Source organism: Sminthopsis crassicaudata, chromosome 2 (assembly GCF_048593235.1).
Source record: "Sminthopsis crassicaudata isolate SCR6 chromosome 2, ASM4859323v1, whole genome shotgun sequence".
NCBI lineage: Eukaryota > Metazoa > Chordata > Mammalia > Dasyuromorphia > Dasyuridae > Sminthopsis > Sminthopsis crassicaudata.
Window position 1 is genome coordinate 664,879,355 of NC_133618.1, and position 27,357 is coordinate 664,906,711.

The 27,357-nt window shown below is 43.9% G+C and overlaps 1 protein-coding gene across 2 annotated transcripts in view; it reads right to left on the reverse strand.

The window, feature by feature from the left end:
• BICC1 (BicC family RNA binding protein 1) overlaps positions 1-25,487 on the reverse strand; it is a 270,972-nt gene extending 245,485 nt beyond the window's left edge. The window contains exon 1 of one of the 2 annotated variants that reach the window (XM_074297058.1): positions 25,151-25,486. In XM_074297058.1, the coding sequence (XP_074153159.1) occupies positions 25,151-25,337 (187 nt within the window). In that variant the 5' untranslated portion in view covers positions 25,338-25,486. Of the gene's footprint in view, positions 1-25,150 lie in introns of both variants that reach the window. The other variant, XM_074297059.1, reaches the window with a different exon arrangement.
• Positions 25,488-27,357: the final 1,870 nt, after the last annotated feature.

The following is a 27,357-nucleotide window of genomic DNA, read 5'->3' on the forward strand; positions in this document are numbered from 1 at the left end:
TTGTTTTTGTTTTGTTTTGTTTTGTTTGTCTTCCCAGATTATTTTTACCTTGCGAATACAATCCTTCCTTTGCAACAACAACAACAAAATTCGGTTCTGCACATATATATTGTACCTAGGATATACTATAAGATATTTAATATGTATGGGAATGCCCGCCATCTAGGGGAGGAGGTGGAGGGAAGAAGGGGAAAAACTTGGAACAGAAGCGAGTACAAGGGATAATGTTGTAAAAAATTACCTGTGCATATGTACTGTCAAAGAAAATGTTATAATTAAAAAAATTAATAAAAAAACAAAATAAAATTTTAAAAAAGGGACAAACATGGTGGGTAGAAAGAAGATAGTGAGAAAACACAGGCTGGTCGGGTGTTGGGAGACAAGTGAAACACAAAGGCAAGGGGATGAGAATGGAGCCTGGAAACGGAGGTAAAAAAAAAACTTGTCCTGGGTGAAGCGGACAACAGGGAGCCATCAGAGATTCTTGACCAGGAAGATGGTGTGATCCAAGTGAAATGTGAGCAAGCCCAGACTGAAGTTAATCAACAGCCTGGGAGCTCTGGGAGAAATAAACTATTTGGGGGAAATTAATGAAATGCACTGAAAAGGGAGAGAAGAAAGGCAAGGACATTATTTCTGCTCTACCATATTCTAAGACAGTTCTAGACCAAGTCACAGCAAACCTTCTAGGTTCATGAAATTTGGAGCAAGGATAGAATTCTGGACACTTTCTTTCCCCATCACTCCCATGTACTCATGGTCAAGTTTAGACTTTAGCCATTCTGGACTTACTGCTAATGGGCTACACTTTGTTCCAATTCTCCTTACCACCCAAAACCACAACCCAAACACACGCACGCCAAAAGATTCAAACAGAATCAAGAGAACTTAGGTCTTTTTAGAAAACCTTTGATACCAGCTGTAAAGGAGATTACAGAAGGAGGGATATCATTCTGCTCTGAAGAGATGGATCTAGTGTCATGATCATAAATGTGCTGCTAAATGCTGAATAATCGCTGCCCTGGGATAAACAACTCGGAATTTAAAAGCCCTTCCCATCCTGGCTGCAAAAAAAAAAAAAAAGCAAAAAACAAAACCTTGTACTCACAACACGTTTTTAAATTTAATCTGCATCATTAATATTTTCTCCAAGACTTTCTTTAAGTCCAGAAAATCAACAATCCAATAAATCAAGCTCTGATTGGTGGAGTCTGCTGATTCCTAGATAAATGCACACAGGGAAGATTAGCCAGCAGCTGTCCCTCGCCAGTATGAGCTGGATCCAGTTCACCCTATAAATCCCCCCAGGTCTTCTGATATCTGAGAAAATCTGTCGTGTTCAAGGGTGGGGTTCGATTCAAACAGAAACAGAAACTCTCCAGATGGATCCTTGCAGACAGAACACCAACTTAGAAAACCACATAGAAACATAATCTATGTTTTACTGTATTTTTGTTTTCTTTTGTTAAATATTTCCCAATTATATTTTAGTCTGGTTTGGTAGCATTGGGCTACACTTCCTTCACCTACTCTCCCCCTACTCATATGGCACCAGGGGTTTTGTTGGTGTGGACAAGACTGAAGCCAGAATGGAAAGGCTTTAACATTTTAAAAGTTTCTATTTTATCCTAGAGGCATCAGGAAATCACTGACAGTGCTGGAGCTGGGGAACTTAACATGGTCAGCTGCACTTTAATGATTATTTGGAGGCTAGATACATAAAGCTATTACCGTCTGCAAATTATTTTTTAACATTATGCCCACCAAAGGGCAGCTGGATCGCACAGGGGATAGAGCACCAGCCCTGAAGTCAGGAGGACCTGAGTTCAAATCTGATCTCAGACATTTAACACTTTCTAGCTGTGTGACTCTGGGTAAGTCACTTAACCCCAATTGCCTCAGGAAAATAAAACAACAACAACAAAAAAAAAAAAAAAAAAAAAAAAAAAAAAAAAAAACATTATATCCACCAAAAGAAAAAAACTGAAGACAATTTTGTGTAACAAAACATACTGATGGCCACCAAGAGAGTCATGAGTTCTTAATAATTGGAAAGAACCGGCGAGGTTATTCCGTTCCAGTCTTCCCTTGAAGAATCCTAGCAATGGGCAACTCACTTCCTTTGAGCTAGCCCTTTTCATTTTTGGACAATTCTAATTAAGTGAAATCTTTCATTTTCTTAAAGTGAAACAAGAATCTCTGTTACTTACACTCATTGCTTCCATTTCTGCATCTGGAATCTAGTTACCCAGAGTATTGAGAGGCTGAGTGACTTGCCCCTCAGATCACCAACCTGCTATGTGGCAGAAGCAGGACCTGACCCCAGCTCTTCCTGACCACAAGCCCATTGCCTCTGCCTCTCAGCAAACAAAAACTTAACATCCAAAGAACAGCTTCTGATCCAAAAATCATTCTCAGTAATTTGCTGATTGGATTTTACCATCTCCCCAAATTCTCTCTCTGCCCTGCATCCCATTTGCAGACATGGGGAACGCTCTCTGATGGAAGTCCCTGTCTAAGTTTATGGTTTGCCATTTGATTTTTGAAGCCCCAAGAAACACCCCCAGCAGGCATTCCCAGATGAATCCCACCACTCAAGTCCATTTTCTAGAAATGCCAACCTAAGAAAAGTATTTGTTTATGGTTGCTATGAGTCTGAGAGAGGCTGTCAGATCCTCCATTGTTCTGGCATCCAAAAATCTTCCCAGCTCTTGCATGGAGCCAGGCAGGGGCTGAACTCAGAGGCAGAGGATTCTGGGTACAATGTGGAGAAGGCAAAGTGGGCATTCTAAACTTTTGCCAAATTGTTGATAACTTGGATCACAGCCCTTGAGAACAACACGTCTCCCAAGAAGTCCCCTAGCCAAACCCTGGGTCTTACAGATGAGAAAACTGAGGATCCCAGAGAGAGACTTGCCCAAGATCACATGGCTAGAAAGTGGCAAAGGAAGACTTCTCGGGTTGTCAATCCAGCCTTCCTTCTGCTGGATTACCTTCCTCAATTATTGCAATCATTACAATTCACTACACATACATGAGCAAAGTAATACATGTCAACATATGAAGCAATGCAGAGCAAAATGAACAGCCCCAGGAGAATGGATCTATTCTATAAAGACTCCACCAAAAAAAAAAAAAAACAAGCACTAAAAGGAAGCCAAAATGCTGAGTTATTGCAAAACCTATGACTGAAGCAGGGAAGTGGGGGACCACGGGGGCAGACTATTGCAAGCGCCATCAGACAAGGACACAGTATTGATTGTATTTCTTTTGACATCGTTCTGTTATAAGAAAAAATTCAATTAGGAAGTAGGGGAGAGGTGGATCTGAAAATTACCATGATATAAAAGCACAAAGCAAAAATAAAACACGTGTTCCATTCAGCGAAGACCGATGAGATGAAAAAGTCTCGGGAGTTTAACAAGTTTGTCCGAGAGCTCTCAGGATTCCCGAAAAGAGAGAGCTGCAGAAAGCGTGGTGTGTGTAGCATGACCACCCTATCACCCAGACATCGGATTTTTAAAAACTAGCCTTTGATCTCGGCTGCGGACGAGCACACGCATGCGTCGGAATGTCAATATTTTATGCATAATGTACTCAGTGGAGCTTCAGAAAACGTCTCTTGTCTAGGTTTTTGAAATTTATACAGAGTTTAGATTTATGGTCCATCAAGAATTTCAATTACGGTAACATACGTTTTCCCCTATCATGAAATGCTTCAATGCGCTGCTTAATTGACCCGTTATACTATTTATTTTGGAACCGAGTCTTCATTTTTTGAATTTCTGAAGAGTTGTGAGCAAAATTCATCCTTTCCATATGCAGGCGTCCTGCACACAGCGGGGTCCTCAGCAAGCTCTCCCATTCAGCAGCAAAAACCTGGCATTCTGAACAGCCCCCCCCCGGGGGGTGCTGGGAGCAGTCAGAGCTGGTTAATAATTTGTTGTGTTATTAACCAGCTCCACATACCCAAGCAGAAGGCACCCAGTTATACAGTGAAACCTTTGTGGGTTGGGATTGAGGAAGAAGCCAAATAATCATTGGGGTTATCTACAGTGAAACTCCCTCCCTCCCCACCCTCTCTCTGTCTCTCTCTGTCTCTCTTTCTCTTTCTGTCTCTGTCTCTCTGTGTTACACACACACACACACACACACACACACACACACACACACACACACACACCCTGGATGATTTAACCATCTGAAGCAGTAGGTCTAAGCTGCCTCTCACACCATTTGACCAAGCACATCTTGGTGCCCCAGCCTGTTTTCTCACATTCTAAGCTACAGATCAGTGGCCAATCTGCATCAGTGGAGGAAGGTTCCAGACTGGGAGTTCCCTGATCAATGAAATCACTGGTCAGGACTAAAGTGACTATAAATGAAAGGAAGGAGGCCATATAGAGCAACAAGCAGTCTGACCTTTTTTTTTCTTTTTCATTTGAAGGACTTGGGGATTCAAGGTGGGCGGTGAGGGGAGTGAGGGAGTAAATGATAGACTTCTTAAAATATATGAAGGCCGTCATGTAGAAGAGGAGTCAGACAGATTCCCAGAGAGATCAGACCCAGAGCTGGAAGGATTATTAGCGGCCACAGAGACCAACCTCCTTGTTATAATACAGATGGGAAACTGAGGACCAGGTAGGGAAAGTGACTTGACTGCATGATTCAGCTATCTGGTAAAACAACCACGATTTAGAAAGAAATCAAATGACCATTTGGGGTCATCTATAATGAAATATTTCCTCTCTTATCTCCTCCCTCCTTCCCTTTCTCTGTCCCTCTCCCTCTCTCCCACTCTCTCTGGTTCTCACTCTCTCACTCTTGTTCTCACTTTCTCTCTCACTCTGTCTCACTCTCTCCTTTTCCCTTTTCTTTTCCTCTTCATTTTTTTCTTCTTCCTCTTCCTCTTTTTCTTCTTCCTCTTCTTTCTTCTCCTCTACTTTTTCTTCTTTTTGTCTTTTCTTTTTCCTCACCTCTCCTTCCTCTCCCCTCTCTCCGCCACTTCTCTCCCTCCCATCTCCCTCCCATCTCCTTCCCTCTCTCTGCCTAATAACTACATATTCGGTATATGACCAAAAATCTAGGACAAGAAGGAACATCTGAGCCAGCGCCCTCATTTAACAGATGAGGAAACTGGAGCTCAGTTCAGTGACCTGTCCAAGGTCACAAAGATGGCAGAGGGAGTGAGGTTCTTGCTCCAGCATGGGTTGGAAGAGGAGGTCACCAAGATCCTCCCGGCTCAGTGCTCCTGGGATTATGCTGTAGGTGAAGGAGCATTTCCCGGCTATATTAAACCCAAAGCCGAGCTCTGCAAGGCCTGCACTGCTTTACCAGCACCGGCTGGGGCACTTACTAATTAAAAACCCTCTTCAGGGAGGCCGGCCCGTTTGGCAGGCCCCGAGTTCCTGACTTGGTTCCACATGAGGAGTCTGGCTGCCCCTCATTTTCCAAGAGCTCCCTGCAACCTGCCAGACCAAAGGTTACATACCAGTGCCCTCGCAGCAGGCAGCCTCCTCTCTGGAATTCATCAGCTTCACACACACACACACACACACACATATTGCCCATGTGTGCAAACACATGTGCATGGGCAAGTGCACACATGTACAAACACGCAGAGACATACACTGCACGTGTGTACAAACACACACACCAGTTACCAGAGCACAGCAGCCCCTTTGTGATCTTTTAGTCCAGAAGGGAAATTATGCATCTCTTCACTCAGGATTTTCCAAACTCCCTAGGGTCATTACTGCTTAATCTACCTTTTAACTGCCTAGGTGGTCCCCTCCAACCTCCCAGAATAAACCAATGTGGTTTATGAGCATAGGGCTCCAAATTCGGCCTGTCCTCCTCAGCTCGGGGTGAGGGGAGGGATGTTTTTAGGCATTTCTTTTACCAAAACTTTCTGCAGTTGGAAATGGGCTTCTACCAGCAAACAAGTCTGCCTTATCCCATCACTTCAAGCTACTCACCAGCCCATTACACCAATGTGTTGTTAAAGACTTTCAAGAGAATTTATGCCTGCCATTAACTATACTGGTGCTTAAAAGTTCACTCCTGGAGCAATTAGGGGGTATAGTGGATAGAGCCCCAGCCCTGAAGTCAGGAGGACCTGAGTTCAAATCCAACCTCAGACACTTAACCCTTCCTAGCTGTGTGACCCTGGGCGAGTCACTTAACCCCAACTACCTCAGCAAAAAAAAAAAAAAAAAAAAAATTGTTCACTATCTCCTAGCCATACCAAATATCAAACTATTTTATAAAGTGATAATCATCGAAACAATATGGTACTAGCTAAAAAATGAGTGATGGATCTATAAATGACCATAAGCTAGTGTTTGAGAAACTCAAAGACCCTAGCTTTTGGAATAACAATTCACTATTTGACAAGATTGTGATTAGAAAACTGGGGAATAGAAGGGCAGAAACTAAGTACAGACCAACATTTTACACCATATACCAAGATAAGGTCAAAATGGGGCCATGATGTAGATATAAAGGGTGATACCAGAAACGAGTCAGGAGAACAAGGAATGGGTTACCTATCAGATCTGAGGAGAAGGGAAGAACTTATAACCAAACAAGAGGTAGAGAGCATTACAAGATATAAAATGGATAATTTTTATTAAATTAAATTTAAAAGGTAGAAGGAAAGCAGGAGCTGGAGGGAAATTTTTACAAGTGTCTCTGATAAAGACCTCATTTCTTAAAGGTAAAGAGAATGGAGTCAACTTTATGAAAACAAAAGTCATTCCCCAACTAATAAATGGTCAAAGGATATGAATCAAAACTGTCTGTAGTCACATGAAAATAATGCTCTAAATCAATATTGATTAGAGAAATGCAAATTAAAGCAACTCTGAGACACCACCTCACACTTCTCAGATTAGCTAATACAACAGAAAAGAAAAATGACAAATGTTGGAGGGGATGTGAGAAAACTGGAATACTAATGCACTGTTTAAGTTGTGAACTGATCCAACCATTCTGGAGAGCAATTTGGAACTATGACCAAAAGGCTATAAAACTCTGTACCCTCTGATCCAGCAATAGTGCTTGGGATCCCAAAAATATCAGAAAGGAGGCAGAGAGGGAGAGGGAAGCACCTATCATATGTATAAAAATATTCATAGCACAAGTGTTCGTGCTGGCAAAGAATTGGAAATTGAGGGGGTGTCCACCAATTGGGGAATGGATGAATGAGACTTGGTACATGATTGTGAGGGATTGTTATTGTGCTATAAGAAATGATGAGCAGGATGGTTTCAGAAAAATCTGGAAAGATTTACATGAACTGATGCAAAGTAAAGCAAGCAAAACCAGGGGAATGTTGTCCACAGTAACATCTATAGTGTAAGGATGACCAGTTGTGAATATCTTATTCTCAGTCATACAATGAAACAAGAGATTTCTGAAGGACTCATGATGAAACATGCTGTCCACCTCCAGAGAAGAACTGATGGACTCTGAATGCTGATCAGAGCCAACTATTTTGTGCTTTATTTCTTTGTGATTTTGGGGAGGGGAGTCTGTGTCTTCCCTTATAACATGTGTCTTCCCTTATAACATAAATAATACTGAAATGTCTTGCATAATTACACAAGTTTAATCTATCTCAATTACTTACCATCTCAGGGAAAGATAAGGGAAGAGAGGGACAGAGTGATTTGGAACTAAAACTTTTAAAAAAAATTAACATTAAAAATGGTTTTTATATGTAATTGGGGAAACAAATAAAATATTCAAAACAAATTTGCCATCTCTCGCCAAAGAACTTTTCCACAAATAAGCTCAATTCAATTGATTCTAAATAATCTTGATTAAGCACCTCTTAGGTGTAATTATATGAAACAGTTATTGCCTTCAAAGGGTTCCTAGTCTATGAATCTAAAGTCAAATCAAACTCACTGGCTATCTGACTTTGGACTCATTAACTTGGACTCAGTTTTCTCATTTGTAAAATGGCCTCTGAAGTCTCTGTGAATAGATGACTCTGGAGGTCTCTTCTACATAAACCTCTATTCTCACAGAAATAACAACTGAGGACATACTAAGGAATTGGAAAGGGCTCCGGAAGAGGCCGGTACCCGAGATGAGCCTGGAAAAAGAGCAAAAATATTCCAGATGTGGTAGCGAGAAATGAAAGGTCATCTAAAGGGAAGAATAATAACTCCCACACCAAAAAGTCTTTATATAAGGACTTTATACACATTTCATGTGATGTTCATAATAACCCTAGGAGGCAGGTACTGGTACCCATTTTACAGATGAGGAAAGAGAGGTTCAGTGACTAGTAATCACATAGCTAATTTGAAGCTGGATTCAAATTCAGGATTTCCTGAGTCCAGATCACCAAGCTGCTTCTAGCCGCCACTAGAACAGTTAGCAGCCCAGTCTAACAAGCAGAGAGGACATGTAGGGGAGGAATGAGATAAAAATGGAAAGACAGGCAGGAGCCAGTTCATGGTGTGCCTTAAATGCTGTATTTTATCCTTGGAGTAAAAATGAAAACTTTGAAATAGCAAAGCCAACACAGTTGTGTTTTCTGGCTATTATTATTTTGTGGCAATGCAACGAAAACAGCCCAGTCCCACCTTCCAGCCAGGAATCATTTCTCGTGAGATCCAAACCAATCCAACCAGCCTGAGCACCTCCTAATGCAAAGTCAAGATGAAAAGTAGTTCCTGCCCTCAAGAAGCTTATAGTCTTGTGGAGGGACACATGGAGAGGAGGGACACAATAATACACCAAAAGCAACCCCCCTTTCCTTTTTAAAGAAAAATGAAAACAGCCCATAAATGGCCCATCATGAGGTCAGAAGCACAGAGAAACTTGGCAAGAAAGGATGCAGGGAGTTCAGAGTGCATGTCTCCAAGTGTGTTCTCGGGCAGGCAGAAGGCCAGGAGAGGAACTGAGGCCCACAAACACAAACATGAGACAAAGAAAAATAAGTTTCCCAGAGTTCAGTCACAAAGTGGCAAATGTTCCATGAGGCTGACCAGTGCAGAAATTCTAACTCTTATCCGAAAGAGGAAGAGGAAGGAAATCTTTCTACTTCACTCTCTTCTGCATTCAGAAAGTTAGCTGATTTCAGTAACTTCCTGAACCACATTTCTAAATACAGGCACTGCATTTTTAGCAGGCCACATTTTCTTACTCTGGGAATATAAAACCACATACGAGGCCGATCTGGGATGTTTTCCTATGCACAAAAAAATGATTCCATTGACCCACCCTCCAGAAGAACTTCAATTCAACACACATTTGTTAAACTCTTGTTTCTTATGTGCCAGAGGTTGGAGATATTGAATTAAAACGAAGCAAACCCTGCCCTCAAGAAGCTTATAGTCTATCAGAGGGGACCCCCACGCCCATAGGAAGCCGGATATGAAATATATGCAAAACCATTTGCAAAAAGGATCCTCCCAAGAAGGACAATTTGTTAATAATAGAACAAGGCTTCCAGAGGGCACAAGAGACAGTGCAGGTGACGTAAGGACGCACAGTAAGTTGCAGCTAAAAAGTGATCAAAGGGGTCAAGGAGGCAACAGAAGGGAAAGGGAAAACCTCTTGCTTCTGTCACAAAGGCAGGAGGTAGCAGGGGCAATGATAGCAATATGTTTGGAACCAGAAAATAATATATACAATGGTTATAACAATACCTAATGAAAGAATGATGATAATTAAAAAATCAAAACTTAATGTTGTATAATTGTAATAATAAGAGAGGAGGAAAATGTATTTCCCTCCTCTCACTCAGAGGTGGGGGGCTATGGGTGTGAAATGGTGTATTTGCTGTTGAATATTTTTGCTGCTCTGTCTTCACTTTTTTTCTCTTTTTACTATGGATTCTGGGTAGGGAAAGAAGTATATATTTAGAAATGAAAGTAATGTAATAGCAAAAGATATTAATAAAGTTATTTTTAATAGGGATGAATTGGTTCTAAACCATCTGTCCATTTTTAGAGGATACCACCACCAAGATATGAAAGCAAAAGGTGACCATACCCTCAGCAAGAAAGAAAAAACCAAATTCCCCAGGAAAAAATGGAAGTAAATATTCCCCTTTATTATTATAGGTATCAAGAGGCAGAGTCACATTGTAGGGAGAATACTAGACTCGAAACAGAAAAGAACTGAGTTTGAATGCAATCTCTGATGCTATTTGTATGATCATGAGCAAATCCCTTCACCTCCCTGAGCCTCAGTTTCCTCATCTGTAATAATGGGTACATTGTACTTGTACTATCTAACAAACAAGATAATGAAGGTCATTTGGGAGCCTTAGGACATTATATAAAGGACCATTGTTATAATGACTATTTTAAGGGGAAAGGGAACAATTAGGGAAGTGCCTCATGAATTTGAGTTCTCTAATCAGTTTGCCAACTGAGCCTGGTTTAGTGACCGGATCACTTAACTTGGGAGTCAGGAACAAATGTAGATACCTACTAGCTGTGTGACCCTGGGCAAATCCTTTAACCTTTCCTCAGCCTCAGTTTCTCCACCTGTAAAATGAGGAGTCTAGACCCTGGAATATCTAAGGTTCTAAATTTCTGCCTCTTTGTTTTGCCACACTGATATCTCTCCATACTGCCCTATCGCTTAGAGAAACAGATGACCCCTGATTGGCTTTCCATGACTGGGACTGCCTTCCAGGACCAATGGCTTCCTGCGATTCAGGAGGATGGATGCAGAACAGCTCGGCCTTTTCACTGCTTTGTCTTCTCCTGTCATGAGGCACACTGACATGTGGTGTTCCAGAGTGGAGCAGAGTTCTGGGAGTAGGGGTGGAGGGGTGAGAATTTGCATGTCTCCTTTCCAAGAACCAGTAATACCTTGAGGCACGAGCACTCATCTAATGCTCTGTGAGCAGAGGTCAGAGACAAGAGCTCCTAAGAGGAGCCCGCCACCTGAGGCAGTGAGTTCCTGCAGGAACCCAGGGGAAGGGCAGCCATGTGCTCCAGCCAGCATCTGAGGGGAAGTTTGTGAACCCCAAACTCTTACATAGAAAAGGGGATGCATTGGCTCCCTGGCAGAGTCCAATAATCCAGTCATCTAGGTAGAGAAGGGAGGCTTTTGGGGTCCCTCTTGGGAGCCCCAGGTTTGAGAGTCTAAGAATGGAGGTTATGATTTGGAACTCTGCCCAAAGAAATATCAACTGTGTCCACCCTTTGATCTAGTAGTGAGTCTGTATCCCAAAGAGATCAGAAAGGAGGGGAAAGGGCCTATAGGTGCAAAAATGTTTGTGGCAGCCTTTTTTGTAATGGCAAGGATCTAGAAACTGAATGGATGCCCATCAATTGGAGAATGGCTGAATAAGTTATGGGATATGAATATTATTGTTCTGTAAGAAATAATCAACAGGATGATTTCAGAAAGGCCTGGAGAGGCTTACGTGAACGGATGCTGAGGGAAGTGAACATTGTGTACAGTACCAAGATTAGGTGATGATCCACTGCGATGGACTTGGCTCTTTTGAACAGTGGTTCAAGGCATTTCAATTGACTTGGAATGGAAAGTGCCATCTGCATCCAGATGGAGACTGAACATGGATCAAAACATACTATTTCTCACCTTTTATTGTTGTTTGTTTAATTGGGTTTTTTCTATCTCGTGTTTTTATTTTTTTTCCTTTTGATCTGATTTTTCTTGCACAGCATAATGAATAGGGAAATATGTTTAGAAGAACGGCACATATTTAACCTACAGCAGATTTCTTGCTGTCTTGGGGAGAAGAGAAGTAAATCTCTCCTCCCCAAGGAAGAAGTAGGGAGAAAAATTGGAACACAAAGTTTCACAAAAATAAATGTTGAAAACTATCTTTACATATATTTGGAAAAATAAGATATTATTTTTAAAAAAGAATGGAGGCTGCATAGTCTCTTCTAGAGGTAGATCACACAAACGGCCCCAGTCTGAAAAAGAGAAACTTTTTCATTAGAAAAAGAGAACTGGCTCTTGTGAGCACTTCAGATCCCACTTAGCCTCTCCCTGAGTGCACCTCTTGCCTCAGACACTAGATGTGTGACTCTGGGCAAAGTTACTTCATCCTGTTTGCCTCAGTTTCCTTATCTGTCAAATGAGTTGGAAAAGGAAAGGATATACCATTCCAGTATCTCTGACAAGAAAACTCCTAAATAGGGTCACAAAGCCCAGGAACTGAAAGAAATCCTGAACCATAGCTTAGATTTTTCTTGACAATTTCCCCAGATTGTGGGGATAAAACACCAAAAAAGAGAAAATGACCCTTCTGAGGAAGACCAGATCTTAATCAGTGAGGACTTTCTCCACTAGCAGATAGGAAGATTGTGTCCCTTCTCCCTTTCATTCATGGTCTTCAAGGATTGCTGTAGGGGCAGCTAGGTGAAGCAGCCCTGAAGTCAGGAGGACCCGAGTTCAAATCTGAACTCAATCAAGGCTGCTTCCTTTCCCGGAGATTCTCTTTTTAAAAGCACAGCTCTTTGCTACTTTCCTCAAAAAAAAGTACATTAGTCTTCTGTTTTACTAGCTAGAGGACTTCGTGTTTACGCTTTTTCTCCAGGCCCCAAACTAGCTCTTGTCATCTCCAGGATCCTCCAACTGGGAGCAGGAAAGCCCCACCACAATGCAATGCAACCCCATCACGTTACAGGTGATGATTCAGAGGCCTAAGGATGGACACTTGACCAAGGCCGCAAAGGTGGCTGGGATTTGAACCCAGACCTGCAGAATCTGAAATCAATGCTTCAGCATGTCCCTCCATCCCGTCAGGGTCAGAAAAGTTGCTGTTCCCCCAGACAGCAAACACTGCTCTAGCTCCCATCAAAATCCTGGGCTTCTTTCTAAGCCCGGCTAAAATATTCTTGCTTCAGGAAAGTGCTCCTGCTGCCCCCAGATGTGTGATGTTTATAAATATGTGTGTGTCTGATATATGTATGTATATATACATTTATGTGTGTATATGTATACAGACACACACACACATACACACACACACACACACACACACATATGTATATGCATATATACATAAACACACACATATAGTCTCTTCTCTGGATCTATGTTACAAGCTTTCTCTTCCTTCCTTGTATAATAATTATTACGGTATCACTAGCATCCCTCCTCCCATCTCCAGACACAAGCCTGGATCACACAAGGGCAGAAATCACCTTTTTCATCTTTCTATTCTCAGAATGACTTTGCAGAGCCCCTTGCCTATAGCAGGCATTCCTCCACAGCTTCCCCATGTGAGTATTACCCTGATCCTGGCCCATTCCGTGCCTGCAGACCTGGTGAATCTCATCCATGTTTTTCCACATTTTCACCACTGAGGATCAACCCAATGCAAGTAGGACGTCACTCTCTTTCTCTTGACATGAAGTACCAATGGAGCTTGGCACTTCTCTATCCATCACCTCCAACTCTGGCTATGGGAGTGAGCCGCCATTTTGCTCCCAGTCACTCATTTCTCCCACATCCTTCATTCCTTCCCTGGCATGGTGCCCTTCTCCACATGCCACGTGTTTGTGGACTATTTGAGCCCCCACCCCCACCATTCACTCCTTCCTCTCTCACTATTTTTCACCTCAAATTCTTGGGAGACTATGGGAATTTAATAAAATTCACCAGATGAAAAGTTTTCAATTAACACTTAGGAGCTCAAGAAGAAGCAGAGTTGGGCCAATGGGTGCAATTAGTAAAAACAAAATCGCATAAAGTGAAAATGAGCACTGGAACAGTAAAAACATTAATGTTAGCATAAATCAACTTCCACTTTTTAATTGTTATTCCCAAGCTTGAGACTGCACACAATTACTGGCTTTTTCTCTCTTGTACATGGAATCCTCATAGAATAAAAGTGTCGGTGAAGTACATTAACTTCCCAAAACAAAAACTGACCTATGTTTATAATAACTGGAAAAGTAGATGTTTCCTAGGTAGCTAAGGGGAGCCACAGGGCCCAAAGAGGTCAGTCTAGAGTTAGGAAGACCTGAGTTCCAATGAGGCCTCCGACACTGACTAGCTATGGGACCGTGGGGAAGTCACATTACCTTATTTGCCTCAGTTTCCTCATCTGTAAAATGAGCTGAAGAAAGAAATGTCAAAGAACTTCCTTACCTCTCCCAAGAAAACCCCAAAAGGGGTCACAAAGACTCAAACTTGAGTAAAAACAACTGAACAACCACAAAAAATGGGAGCACTTAGTGCGCAAGAAGGATCAAAGGAGAAAAATTACTTTAAATGTCTTGCAAATCTTAAAGTGCTAGATAAATGGGATCTTGTTATATGAGATATAAATTTTATAATATAAGTTATATAAAAGTGTATTTAGAAATATTTCATAACAATTCTTATATATTATATATTTTCTAATATATAAAAGTATATTAGAAATATTTCATAACATAATTCTTATATATATTTTATAATATATAAAAGTATATTAGAAATATTTCATAACACAATATATTATATATTTCATAATATACAAAGTATATTTTATATTTATATTATAAATATACAAATATCTATATTTATAAGATATATATCTATAGATATAGATATCTTTTATATGGAGAGATATTTATATCTAAATATTAAATATATAAATATCTTATATTTTAGAGCTACAAAAATAAGGATAGCCATATAGTCACCTCCATCACAGAGAAAAGTAACTAGATGTCCATAGACACCAAAACGTGGTACCTCTGGACCTCAAGCCAAAAGTGTTCATGTAATATCCCATCCTGAACCCTTCATTTTAATTCTTTCATGACAAAAAGCCCCTATCTTTCACAGGATCACTAATTTCTGCCAAACCAGCACGTAAGGCAACCTTACTCGGTAACGCGTAGGTATAACACGGATGGACATGAGCCTTTATTCCCCTCCATTTCACACACATACTAAGAAGCAAACATTTCTATCCAGGAGAGGCCGTAGGTCATGGTCCCCACTGAACCTGCTTGCAGGCAGGAAGATGCTGAGAAAGAAGGCCCCTCACTTTTTGGTCAAAGCAGCTATTTAAATTTGAAGTTCTTTCTTTTAATGCCATAGAGCCTTCTGGCTGTCTGGTGAAGTCTATAGTTCAAAACTATGGTTTTAATGACTAAAATAAAACACATAGAATTACAGAAGAAACTAATTATATTAAAATATAATTATTGTTTAAAAAAAAAAGTTTTATGTTCATAGAGTCCAGATTAAGAACCCCTGATGTTCTAAATGACGGAAGCGTTGGGAATCTGCATCAGCGCAGGGAATTTACACAACAAGAGTTCTCTACACCATTGAAATCAATGATCTGGATCCAAAAAAAGACATTTAAGTCTACACAGACAAAGAATAACGAGAGCAAAAAAGAACAGATACACTTCCAAGTTCTTCCACGGCTAAACAGACTAGCTGCAAGCCGAGTGGCCTGAAATAAACATCCCAAATCGGGCATATTTTCCAAGGGAGGTAAAGATTATACTGTAACCAGCAAGAATGTGCAAGCCAGCAGGCTCCTGGCTTCCTGTTCAGGCCAAACCATGACAGGCCACCGGACCCCCGAACATACAGAGAAACTTGAGAACGTGATACCGTTACAATCGTTAACCGCGGAATGCACGGAGATGCTTTAAGCTACACGACTGACACAAATCTATCTCCAATATTTATTTTTCAGAAGAAGAGTCGATTCAGCATATTGGGGAGCCAAGAGTTTAAAAAGAACTCGATCCTTTTCCAACAGCCTGTATGGCTAAATGGTGAATGTCAAGGCCATTAAAGCAGGTCTGGTTACGGCTGCTTTCCTCCACGCTTGTTTCTGTGAAGAGCACGGAGGAACCACTCAATGCTCAGGTTTACATGGAGGAGGATTTGAACTTTGGTGAAATGTGAAAAGAGATTCCTTTCTGCTAACAATAAAAGATACCTTGGAATCAACTGCAATCAGATATTCTTGGGGGTGGAAGGAAGGGGAAAGGCTCACCGGACTTGCCATCAGAAAGCCTTCTATTTGCTTGCTATGCAATTTGGACAAATTAAACAGCCTCTCTGAGGCCCAGAGCTCTCGATCACATCTGCATTATGTTCCTTTTAGGCAGTCTGGAGACACAAATGTGACCACGGGAGAGACGACTCCCAGAGACACACAGCTAGCCCTTGTTCTCCAGTTAATCCAAAGACCGACATTCTGAGATCTTTATGATTGTGCACAGCTCACCAAATCTGCCTTCTTTTCATTAGTATACGGGGCATCCAGTGAAGCTAGCGTCTTCTCTGCAGCTCAGAGACTTGGAGTTGCTTGCAACATTAAATAATAAGTGACTTGCCTAAAGACACACAGCCAGCATGAGGTTTGAACCCATGTCTGCCTGAATCTAACTAACATCAGCTCTACTCGTGACAGGAGAATGAGAGAATCAGACAAGAGTCGCTCTGGGCATTTCTGCCAATTCAGCCAGAGCCAAACAAGTGCTTACAAAGAATCAACCACCTGTCAAGCACTGTGCTGGCTTGGAGGATCTGCAGAGATATTGAAAAACTCAAAAAGTCCCTGTCCAAAAGAGCCTCCAGTTTATCAATGGGGGAAGGGAGAGAAGGAGAGAGAGAGAGACATAGAGAAACAGAAACAGAGAAAAACAGAGACACACACAGCGAGATAGAGACAGACAGAGAGACACAGAGAAACAGAGAGCCAGAGACAGAAAGACAGAGAGAAACAGAGCTGGAGCCAGAGACACACAGAGAGACAGAAAGAAAGAAAGAGATTCTATTGGGGAAGAGAGACGCCAGGAAATTACAATGTCTTTCTCATGGGAGGCAGCAGGTCATGGTGAATGGGTTCCTTGGCATCAGGAAGCCCCCTCATGGATCTTCCCAAATTGTACCCCAAGTAAGTCTCCTCATCTCTCTGAAACCGTTTCCCCCACTATAAAATGTGGATATCATCACCTTTGGTGCTTCTTTTCAGGGTTTTTATAAGCTCCAAATAAAATCATGTAAATTGCTGGCCTTTTTAAACATTAACATCCCCATCATCCTCCTCATTATTTTTTTGTTATGACTGGAAGTCTGGTTTTTCAGCTGCCTGGTTGGACCTTCTCTGGTTCCTCTCCCAAGCTCCTGCTGCCCAGCTGTCTGACTCGTCATGAGGATCTCCTGCACCGAGGATGTGTGCATCCAAACAGAGCAAAAGAACCCAGCTCTCACACTTAAAAAAAAAATCTACCCACAACCTCTTTTGAGCAGAGTGTTGGACACACAGATATCCTGCAATGGATCTGTGATCTTGACAGTGCGGATACGCCCTCAAATAACAAAGATGCATCCACACCTTCTGATCTTGGTCAACTCTCACCTATTCCTTTCTGAAGGGCCATTGAACCCAATGTGCCTTTGCTTGAGGAACACTGCTTTTTTGTCTCTGCACCCACTGAGTTTTGTACACTTGTTGTTATTCAGTCATTTTGAGTTCTATCTCACTCAATGCGATCTTATTTGGGGGGTTTCTTGGTGAAAAATAATGGAGTGCTTTGCTATTTCTTTCTCTAGTTCATTTGACAGGTGAGGAAATTGAGGCAAACAGACTTAAGTGATTTGGCCAGAGTTTCACAGCTAGTAATTGTCTGCGGCTGGATTTGAACTCATGAAGATCATGCTTCCAGACTCTGGGTCTAGCATTCTGTGTACTGTTGATACCTAGTTGTTCCTAGCTGTGGAAGAGTCAGCAGATGAAGGCTTCTCTCTTCCCTGTTGTAGGTGTTCTCCTTCTTCTCAAAGTTTCCTACTTTATTTTGCCCAGATCCCTTCCTACCATGTCTTACACCCATGGACATACATAGGATTTCTCCCTGGAGCCTGTCATTTTCTGTCTTTCTAATATGGAGCCTTGCACATAGTTGATACTTAATCTAATTAACCAATCAAGCATTTATTAAGCAACTATCAGCCAACCACTATTTGCTAAAGAAATGACATCCCAAATTATAACCCTCCTTAGTTCAGTAGCCTCAGTAAACAATTCAGTGCTCAGTGTAGCAGAACTTCAAGAAAATGGGGGTGAAAGTGAGATACGCATCTTAGCTTATTGACTTGGACTACTTCCGCACATCTGAGGGCCACTGAGGAAGGATATGGAGGGAAAGTGATAAAATGGAAGGATATGAAGGATATGAAGGAAGGAAGGAAGGAAGGAAGGAAGGAAGGAAGGAAGGAAGGAAGGAAGGAAGGAAGAAAGGAAGGAAGGAAGGAAGGAAGGAAGGAAGGAAGGAAGGAAGGAAGGAAGGAAGGAAGGAAGGAAGGAAGGAAGGAAGGAAGGAAGGAAGGAAGGAAGGAAGGAAGGAAGGAAGGAAGGAAGGAAGGAAGGAAGGAAGGAAGGAAGGAAGAAAGAAAGAAAGAAAGAAAGAAAGAAAGAAAGAAAGAAAGAAAGAAAGAAAGAAAGAAAGAAAGAAAGAAAGAAAGAAAGAAAGAAAGAAAGAAAGAAAAGAAAGAAAGAAAGAAAGAAAGGAAGGAAGAAAAAAAGGAAGAAAGAAAGGAAGAAAGAAAGGAAGAAAGAAAGGAAGAAAGAAAGGAAGAAAGAAAGGAAGAAAGAAAGGAAGAAAGGAAGGAAGGAAGGAAGGAAGGAAGGAAGGAAGGAAGGAAGGAAGGAAGGAAGGAAGGAAGGAAGGAAGGAAGGAAGGAGAGAGAAGGAAAGAAAGAAAGAAAGGACAGGCAGGTCACATGTCATAAACAAGAGGTTATAGCTGGACAGAGTTCTGGTATCTTGCAAAGAGTGCAAGAAAAAAAAAAAAAATCCTCCTTATAGTGGATTTTCTGGAGGCCATGACAGGATTTGCATTGGATGAGTCGGTGTGGGTGGTTGCCATCTACACCACTCTAGAAAAGTCACAAATTAATGACATCCTGGCTTGATCTGAATACATGAGAGAGAACTACTTGCTATATGTATTGAGTGTAGATTTGGGTTCCATGTTCTCAAGTTTAAAAGTAGATAAAGAGAACACTTGGATTATCCCTGTGTCCCAACCTCTTTTCAAAGTCTACCCAAAGTCTAACCTCCTCTATCATGTCACAGGCAAGAAGAGAAACCCCCAAAAGGCTCCCATTCATTCACACTCTTGGAACTTAACCTCATTACTGCAGATGGAGGCTGAAAACTAATTTCTCATTATTAAATATTAGAAGCCATCCCAAGTCTCCATCCCTAAACCTGCCCCTAATCATGTGATCTGATTTTATAGGGAATTTCCACACATTTAATGAAGGAAAATGAGGAAAGGAGTTTTTTTCATCTGAACTCAGTACAAAGCAAGACCTTCTCTGGAGTACCTACACAGTAGGACCCATCAGTGTCAGGATGCAAAGAAGAACAATGATACAATCCTTAACTTTCAGGGGATAACAAACTATTCCCAGGGCAATGATAAGTATACAAAGAAGCCTGATATATGACAAATGTGCCGAGGGAAGAGAGGAACCACAGTATGAACCACAGTATGACCTAGAAATATCTATAGAAGGAAGGTCCAGTTGGAGCTGGAGGGAGAAAAAGAGAAGGAAAATCAAGTTGACCCTTATCACCTTATCACCCATTACTCTCTTTGGCCTTGTTGCATACAACATTCCATTTCCTATCTGAACCTTTGTACGGGGTCTCTCCCATGCCTGGAATGCATGGGAGACACAATCATATCAGTAATTCCACCTGTTCTAAAGCAATATCTTTTTTAAGTATAATTTTTAAAAGGTTATTCAACTCCTGCTCCTTTCTCCCCGCAAAAGTGTCTCTCCAGCTCAATTCTCGGATGGTTTGTTGGTATTTTAAAACATTAGCTAGAAGGATCTCTGAAATAAGAACTTTTGTCCTTTCAACATTTTCCCTCTTGGAATTTTTGGTTCATTACATAGAAGAATTTCTTTACTAGTGAAAATATAACTGATTAAAGATTAACTTACCCCCAGGACAGTCTCATTTGGAAAGAAATTCCAAACATTATAATCTCCAAATCACACTCTGCACATTTAGAGAAAAGACAATCTTGTTAATTTGCCCATTTCCCTTGGAGACCTCCAATTGGTTCTTTCCCCCTCCCCAAAGGATACAAAGAGCTACTGAAAATGATAACAAACAGATCCAATTTATTTTTAAGTAAAATAGCCAAGGATTTCTGGCACTTACTAACAGAGCAACCAATTCAAATGGAGTCTAACACTCCAAGAAGTTAGAAGATGTAATTTTCTGGAGTGGGTTGGGGGGATGGGGAGGTGGGGAACAGCAGAGCTGTAGCTCCTGGTCTAAAACGTCTTCCCTATGCAGATAAGCGCATCATCTCTAACTCAGAATCCGAGAGCTGTCTGTAACACAGGGTGGTAGTTGATATTCCTGACTGCCCATAGGGCAAGACTGGAATCCAAGGCTTTCTGACTCCTCCACTGTTGCCTCTCAGCAGCAAACTAACCACATACCTCCACAATTATTCAATAATTGTGAATGGATCCAAATAAATATTTACACCACACAAAAAATTACACAGTAGCACTCTGTTGACTCAAAAGTAATCAGGGACACAGTCATTTGTCTGAAGACCTGCTTCATTAAGCATACTGAAAGTTGGAGCAGTTTCATTCTTTTTCTCTGTATACCAGGTGCCTGGAGCAACACCTGACACATAGTAGGCACTAATAATTACAGGCCAATTAGGAATGGAAATACGGGGGCATTAGGTGGTGAAGGTTAGGCTCTGGAGTCAGGAGGACCTGAATTCAAATATAGTCTCAGACACTAAATAGCTATGTGATCCTGGGGCAAGTAACTTGAACTGATTGCCAAGAAAGAGGAGAAATGGCCGAGAGAGAGAGAGAAAGAGAAGAGAGAGAGAGAGAGAGAGAAGAGAGAGAGAGGAGAGGAGAGAGAGAGAGAGAGAGAGAGAGAGAGGAGAGAGAGAGAGAAGAGAGAAGAGAGGAAAAGAGTTGAGGAGAGGAGAAGAAAGGAAGGAGAAAGGAAGGAAGGAGGAAAGGAAGGAAGGAAGGAAGGAAGGAAGGAAGGAAGGAAGGAAGAAAGGAAGGAAGGAAGGAAGAAGGAAGGAAGAAGGAAGGAAGGAAGGAAGGAAGGAAGGGAAGGAAGGAAGGAAGGAAGGAAGGAAGGAAGGAAGGAAGGAAGGAAGGAAAGAAGGAAGGAAGGAAGGAAGGAAGGGAGGAGGAGGGAAGAGAGGAAGGAAGGAATGGAGGGAGGGAGGGAGAGAGGAAGGAAGGAATGGAGGGAGAGAGGGAGGAAACATGGACCTGAGTTCAAATTCAACCCCTGACACTTGCACAGGCAAGCAGGTTAACCTCTCTGAGTTTGTTTTCCTCATCTGTAAAATAGGAATAAGAAATTCACCCAACCATCGAAAGACTGTTGTGAAAATTGCATGTGATATATGTTAAATGCTTTGCAAGTTCTAAGTATCATTAAAATACCCCCTACTATTATTGTTACTTTGCTTGCTATTCCCTGACTAGGTCCAATTTCTTCTCATCTATGGTCCCTTTGAGAACTAAAGATAGCAGAAGCTTGCAGGCTTTAGAGATAAACATTCAGTTTACTCCATTAGGTATTGGAACCCTGGAAAAGGGATCCGGAAATAGCATAAATTGTTTTACTTATAAGAAAGTAAGTTTAAGCCAAGGTGCCTTAAGCGTTCTGAGTCAGGGCAAAGGTACTCCAAAGCTGCCTCACATGACTGTGCAGGACTATATGTGGGACTTCCTTCTGCCACCTCTTTCTTTCCTATAGTAAAGGGACAAAAAAATAGTCTAATAACAAAAGATCTGTTTTGTGCCTACAAATTCAGGGGAAACTGCCCACTTCTCTGGGACTCAGTTTCCTTTTCTGTAAAATAAGCGGGTTAGATAAGATGATCTCTGAGGTCCCCTTCAGCCCTAATGGATCATTAACCTCATTGTATCTTTCTACAATAGTAATAAGGGCTTATCCCCAGGCTTTTCTACTTAACTTCCATTGAAAAATATGAGAACAAGATAATTCACATAAATAGCATTGCCTTTTGTTGAGCATTTGAAGGTTTAAAGAGCCTTTGACTTATGACATGACTTCAATTGAGCCTCACAACAATCTTGTGAGGAAGGACTATGGATAGTGTTACCCCCATTTCACAGATGAGAAGAGAGATGAAGTGGTTGCTCATAGATAGTTAGGAAGCTTCAGATCTGAATTGTGGGCTCCTTGAGCCAAGACTGGCTTTCTAACAACTACAAGCACTCAACCCAAAGTTTGCCAGGGCACCAGACCCAAGCACCACCTCAGAAAAAAAAAAAAAAAAAAAAAAACAAAACAAAAAAAAAAAAAAAAACACCTATCCAAGAAGGCAAATTGGCTGCCTCTTTGAAGATGACCCAACAGGTGATTCAGAGAAAACAGACATCAGGTAGCATAGGAAACAGATGAGCAGCCAATTCCTGCCAAGTCACAGGTCTGGGATAGAAAGGACCTTGGGGAGCAGCTAGATGGAGAAGTGGATAGAGCACCAGCCCTGAATTCAGGAGGATCTGAGTTCAAATCTGGTCTCAGACACTTAACACTTCCTAGCTGTGTGACCCTGGGCAAGTCACTTAACCCCCAATTGCCTTAGCAAAAAAAAAAAACAAAGAGAGACAGAGAGAGACAGAGAGAGACAGAGAGAGAGACAGAGAGAGAGACAGAGAGAGACAGAGAAGGAGGAGAAAGGACCTTGGAGTTCATCTCCTCTTTCAAATGGGGAAACAGGGTCTGGAGAGGGAAATCAATTCCACCAAAGTCAAATGACTATTAAGTGGGGAATCAGAACTCGGGTCTTTGCATCCCAAACCCCACATCTCTTTACAATAAATGTTACTGACTTTGTAAATGCCTAGCAATTCCTCTGATCTCCTCTGGTCCCTCCTGTCTGGATGGTTTGCACTGGTCTTCAATCATTTCTACATTCATCTTTCCTAAGTCAGTCCAAACACATCCAAGAAACAATGTTTTGACAGGTCTGGAGAGGAGAGGGTATTTTTTAAGGCATCCAGTACTCAAGAGAACTTTTTTACCTTACTTTATCAATTTGCATCCAGTACTCAAGAGAACTTTTTTACCTTACTTTATCAATTTTTTCCTTAAAATAATTTGCTTTATCGATTACATTTTGCTTCAAAATGGAATTCCTAATAAGTGAGTTAACATCTGTTATATCCAAAAAAAAAAAAAAAAAAAAAAAGTTGCTACTCGGGAATCTGGATTAGGAGGACTTTATCAAATAAGATGGAGAAACTTTCCTGGAAAGTTACATAATTCAAAACACCCAGAGAAACATCCTCACACCACACCAAGATGGTTAAAAAAAAAAAAAAGAGAGAGAGAGAGAGAGAGAGAGAGAGAGAGAGAGAGAGAGAGAGAGAGAGAGAGAGAGAGAGAGAGAGAGAGCAAGTGATGGTGAGCAAGTGATGGTGACGCAAGTGAGCAGCAGATCCAGATCCAAGACCCCCAAACCCCAAACCTGCTTCACTGTCCCCAAAAGGACACAAGTGACCACCACAAGCCCCAAGTCCTCCAAAGTTCAAATAAGCCATGGGGGGTTTAACAAGATCTGATTTGCCATGGACTTGTCCTCAAGCTACACGCTTAACCTTCCCAGGAGACCGTGGGTAGGCACTGGCCTGTTAGGTCTCGATTTTGCAAAGCATCACTGATAGTCCTTAAACAGTCCTTCCTTCTCCCTGCTTCCCCAAGGAAGGCTCAAGTGGTACCTTTGGCCAGTTACAGCTTGACATTTTCCCAGAAAGTCCCTTGGACTCTCTCTGAACTGTAAATGTGAAAGCGCTAAGCCAGCACTGATTCACTTTTCTGGTTAGGGAAAAGAAAGGAAGGAAAATACAGGTTTAACATCTTCCCTCTGTGGCTCATCTCTCACTGTCCCGTGGTCGGTCTGTCAGGTGTGTGCACGCCTATGAGAACCTTGAAAGCGAGAGCTACCTTGCCAGCCAGAGCCTGGCGCAAAACTGGCACTCAACAAGCATAAAAGTATCTGTTGATTTGACTGCTTGCCTCGATTTGGGAAAGGCAAACTGAGGCCTGTGTTTCTGGGGAAGAGAGACATACTCTGCAATGCCTTAGACTCGGCACTCGGCCTCCCGAGCCCTGCAGGAGATGCGGGCAACCCTGTCCTCCAATACGCTGGCACTGCCCGAGAGTGTCCCTGGGAGAGGAGCGCGGCTCCGCCCCCCCTTTCATCCTGCCCAAAAAGGGGGAGGGGAACCCCATCCTAAAACGTGAGCCACATCTCCGAGCCCCTCAGCTGGAGGAAGTGGATATTGACAAGGGGAAGGGGGGAGGAAAGTGACAGAGGGAGAGCGGCTGTAGGGCAGCGGATGTAGGCCGAGCTCGGCCGGGCTCAGGCGGCATCCCGCCCCAAGTTCTAGTGCCCTCATCCTGCGGGGGTCGTGCCGGTCCCGGGCCGCCCAACTTCAAGTTTAAGTGCCTTTCGGACACCCGTCAAGGAAAAGTCGGGCAGCTGGCGGGGTCAGGGCCGGGCGAGCCTCCCGCCTGCGGGGGGTGCAGTGAGGGGGGGGGAGTTTCCGAAGTTCGCCGCGGGGCTCCCCACCCCCCGCTGCTGAGGGATTTCCCCCCACGGAGGCCCTGCTCCACTCCGCTGGGAGAGACTGGAGGCGGGGACGGCTGAGAGGGCGAGGGGAGGAGGAATCATTTCCTCCAGGCCCCCTAGGCCAGGAGGGAGGAGGAGGGCTCCCAGAAAGAGAGCGGCGGCAGCTGCCGAGAGCCCGCCGGAGCCCCGGGCCGGGGAGGAGGCGCCCGAGCCGCAGGAAAGGGGATCGCCGAGCCTGAGCTCCCGGGCCGGGACCTTGAAGCGCTGTGGCAAAGCTTCCAGCCCCTACTCAGCTAGGCAGACTCTTAGGAGTAAGATCTGGGGAGGACCTTCACCATCCGCCAAACGGACACACGCCCCTCGTTCTGCCGATGGGGAAACTGAGGCCCGGGGGGAAGTAGCGACTTTTCGCAAGAAGAGATAGGGGCGGCCCGAGTGGGGCAGTGGGAGTCGCGGGGAATGCGGGGCCGGGAGGACCGCAGCCCAGCGAGAGGCGCGGGGTCCGAGGAGTCGGCCGGGGGTCCGAGGCGGGGCAGGGGGAAGCTTACCTTGTAACATGGCCTCGAGTTTCTTCCTGTCCACGCGGAAGCGTTCCTCGCTCCACTCGGGGCTGGGCAGGGGGCCCCCGGCCAGGTCGTCCTCGGAGCCCGGCACGGGGGAGTCGGTGCTGCGCTCGCTCGTCGAGCCCGGGTCCGACTGCGCCGCCAGGTAGCCCGGCTCGCCCTGGGCAGCCATGGTGCGCGGGGGCTCGGCCAAGGGCTCCGGCCGCCGTCCCCTCTGCCGCCGCAGCCGCCGCCTTCGCCTCCTCCTCGGCGGGCGCCGCCGCAGCCGCTCCTCCTCCGGCGCCTCCTCCGCCTCCCCTCGCGCCTCCTCCGCCTCCTCGGACTGGCCCTCGTCCGCCTCCCCGGCCCGCGCCGCTAGCTCGCTCCCCAGCAGCCCGAGCCGCCGGAGCCGGAGCCGGAGCCGCCGCGCCCCGAGCGCATCCCCGCGCGGGCCCCCCCAGGCTCCCGGGCCCGCCCCCGCGGCTGCCCCTCGCAGTGCTGCTGCCCTCGGCTCTGCTGCCCTCGGCTCTGCCGCCGCCGCCGCGCACGGAGCGCCAAGCTGCCGCCGCTGCCGCTGTCCCAGCTGCCGCCGCCGCCGCCGCCGCCGCCGCTGCCCCAGCCGCTGTAGCTGCTGCCGCTGCTGCCCCGACACCCGCCGCCCAGGCTGAGCCTCCATCCGCCCCCCTTCATCGGCCCGTCCGCCCCCGCCCACCCTGCCCGCCGCCGCCTTCCATTGGTCCGGCCCGCCCACGGGGGGCGTGAGCGGGGAGGCAGTCTGACCACCCCCGGCACCCACACGCACCACGCACACACCGACCCCCAACCCCCAACTCTCCGGGCCGAGGCGCGCACAAGCTGCTATCCCTCTTCCTCCCGCCGCCCCCCACTCACTCTCACACACGCACACACACTCATACTCACACTCATACTCACATACACACACTCACACTCACACACACTCACACACACTCATACACTCACACACGCACACACACTCTCATACTCACACTCACACACGCACTCATACTCACACTCACACACGCACACACTCGGCCTGTCAGTGGGCTTGCAATCCATCCTGAGCCTCCTTCAGTTTACACGAGCACAGCCCTTCCCCACCCCCACCCCCAAATACACGCAACAACATCCCCTTTCGCCCCTCATCCGGATGCACACACACAAGGACACAACTATCGTCGCATCCATGCATTCACATGACATATAAGAGAAAGGCAGCAAACATTTATTAGGCGCCTATTATGTTCGAGACCCTGTGTTTAAAAGCTGGGGGTACAGAGAAAAGTCAAAGAGCCCCTGTTCCGAAGCAGGGGTGAATGAGGGGACTTCGCAGACAGTGGCAGGCTCTGGGTGAGAGCTCCAGGGGAAGGACGTGGCTTTGACTGCTGCCTTCTGAGAAGACAACTGCGTCTCAGAGGGTCACAGAGAGGTCCCCATAGAGACCCACGTAGTTGAAAATAAACAAATGAGATCATGGATACCAAACTTTGTAAACTTGAAAAGCCATAAAAATGTTGACTATTATCCTGAAGGAGAAAGAAAGAAAGAAAGAAAGAAAGAAAGAAAGAAAGAAAGAAAGAAAGAAAGAAAGAAAGAAAGAAAGAAAGAAAGAAAGAAAGAAAGAAAGAAAGAAAGAAAGAAAGAAAGAAAGAAAGAAAGAAAGAAAGAAAGAAAGAAAGAAAGAAAGAAAGAAGAAGGAAGGAAGGAAGGAAGGAAGGAAGGAAGGAAGGAAGGAAGGAAGGAAGGAAGGAAGGAAGGAAGGAAGGAAGGAAGGAAGGAAGGAAGGAAGGAAGGAAGGAAGGAAGGAAGAAAGAAAGAAAGCCTTTATTAAGTAGCTTTTATATGCCAAGTGCTCTTAAAATAGTATATATTATTTGATCCCCACAATCCTGGCAGGTCGATGCTGTTATTGCCCCCATTTTACAGATGGGAAAATTGAGGCAAAAAGAAACTCAATCACTCCAAGATTACACAGTTAGTAGGTGTAGGACGGATGTGAATTCAGATTTTCCTAACTCCAGCCTAAGAAGTGGATCTACTTTGCCACCAGCTACCTCTACTGGAGCAGAAAATTTCTTTCTCTCTCCTCACATCCCACTCCTGATAATCTCATGACTACACTCCCCAGCAGCGTAGCTGTGCCTCCAAGAAGTTTTGTGACCTTGCTGTCAATCTCTTCACTTTCTCCATGAATC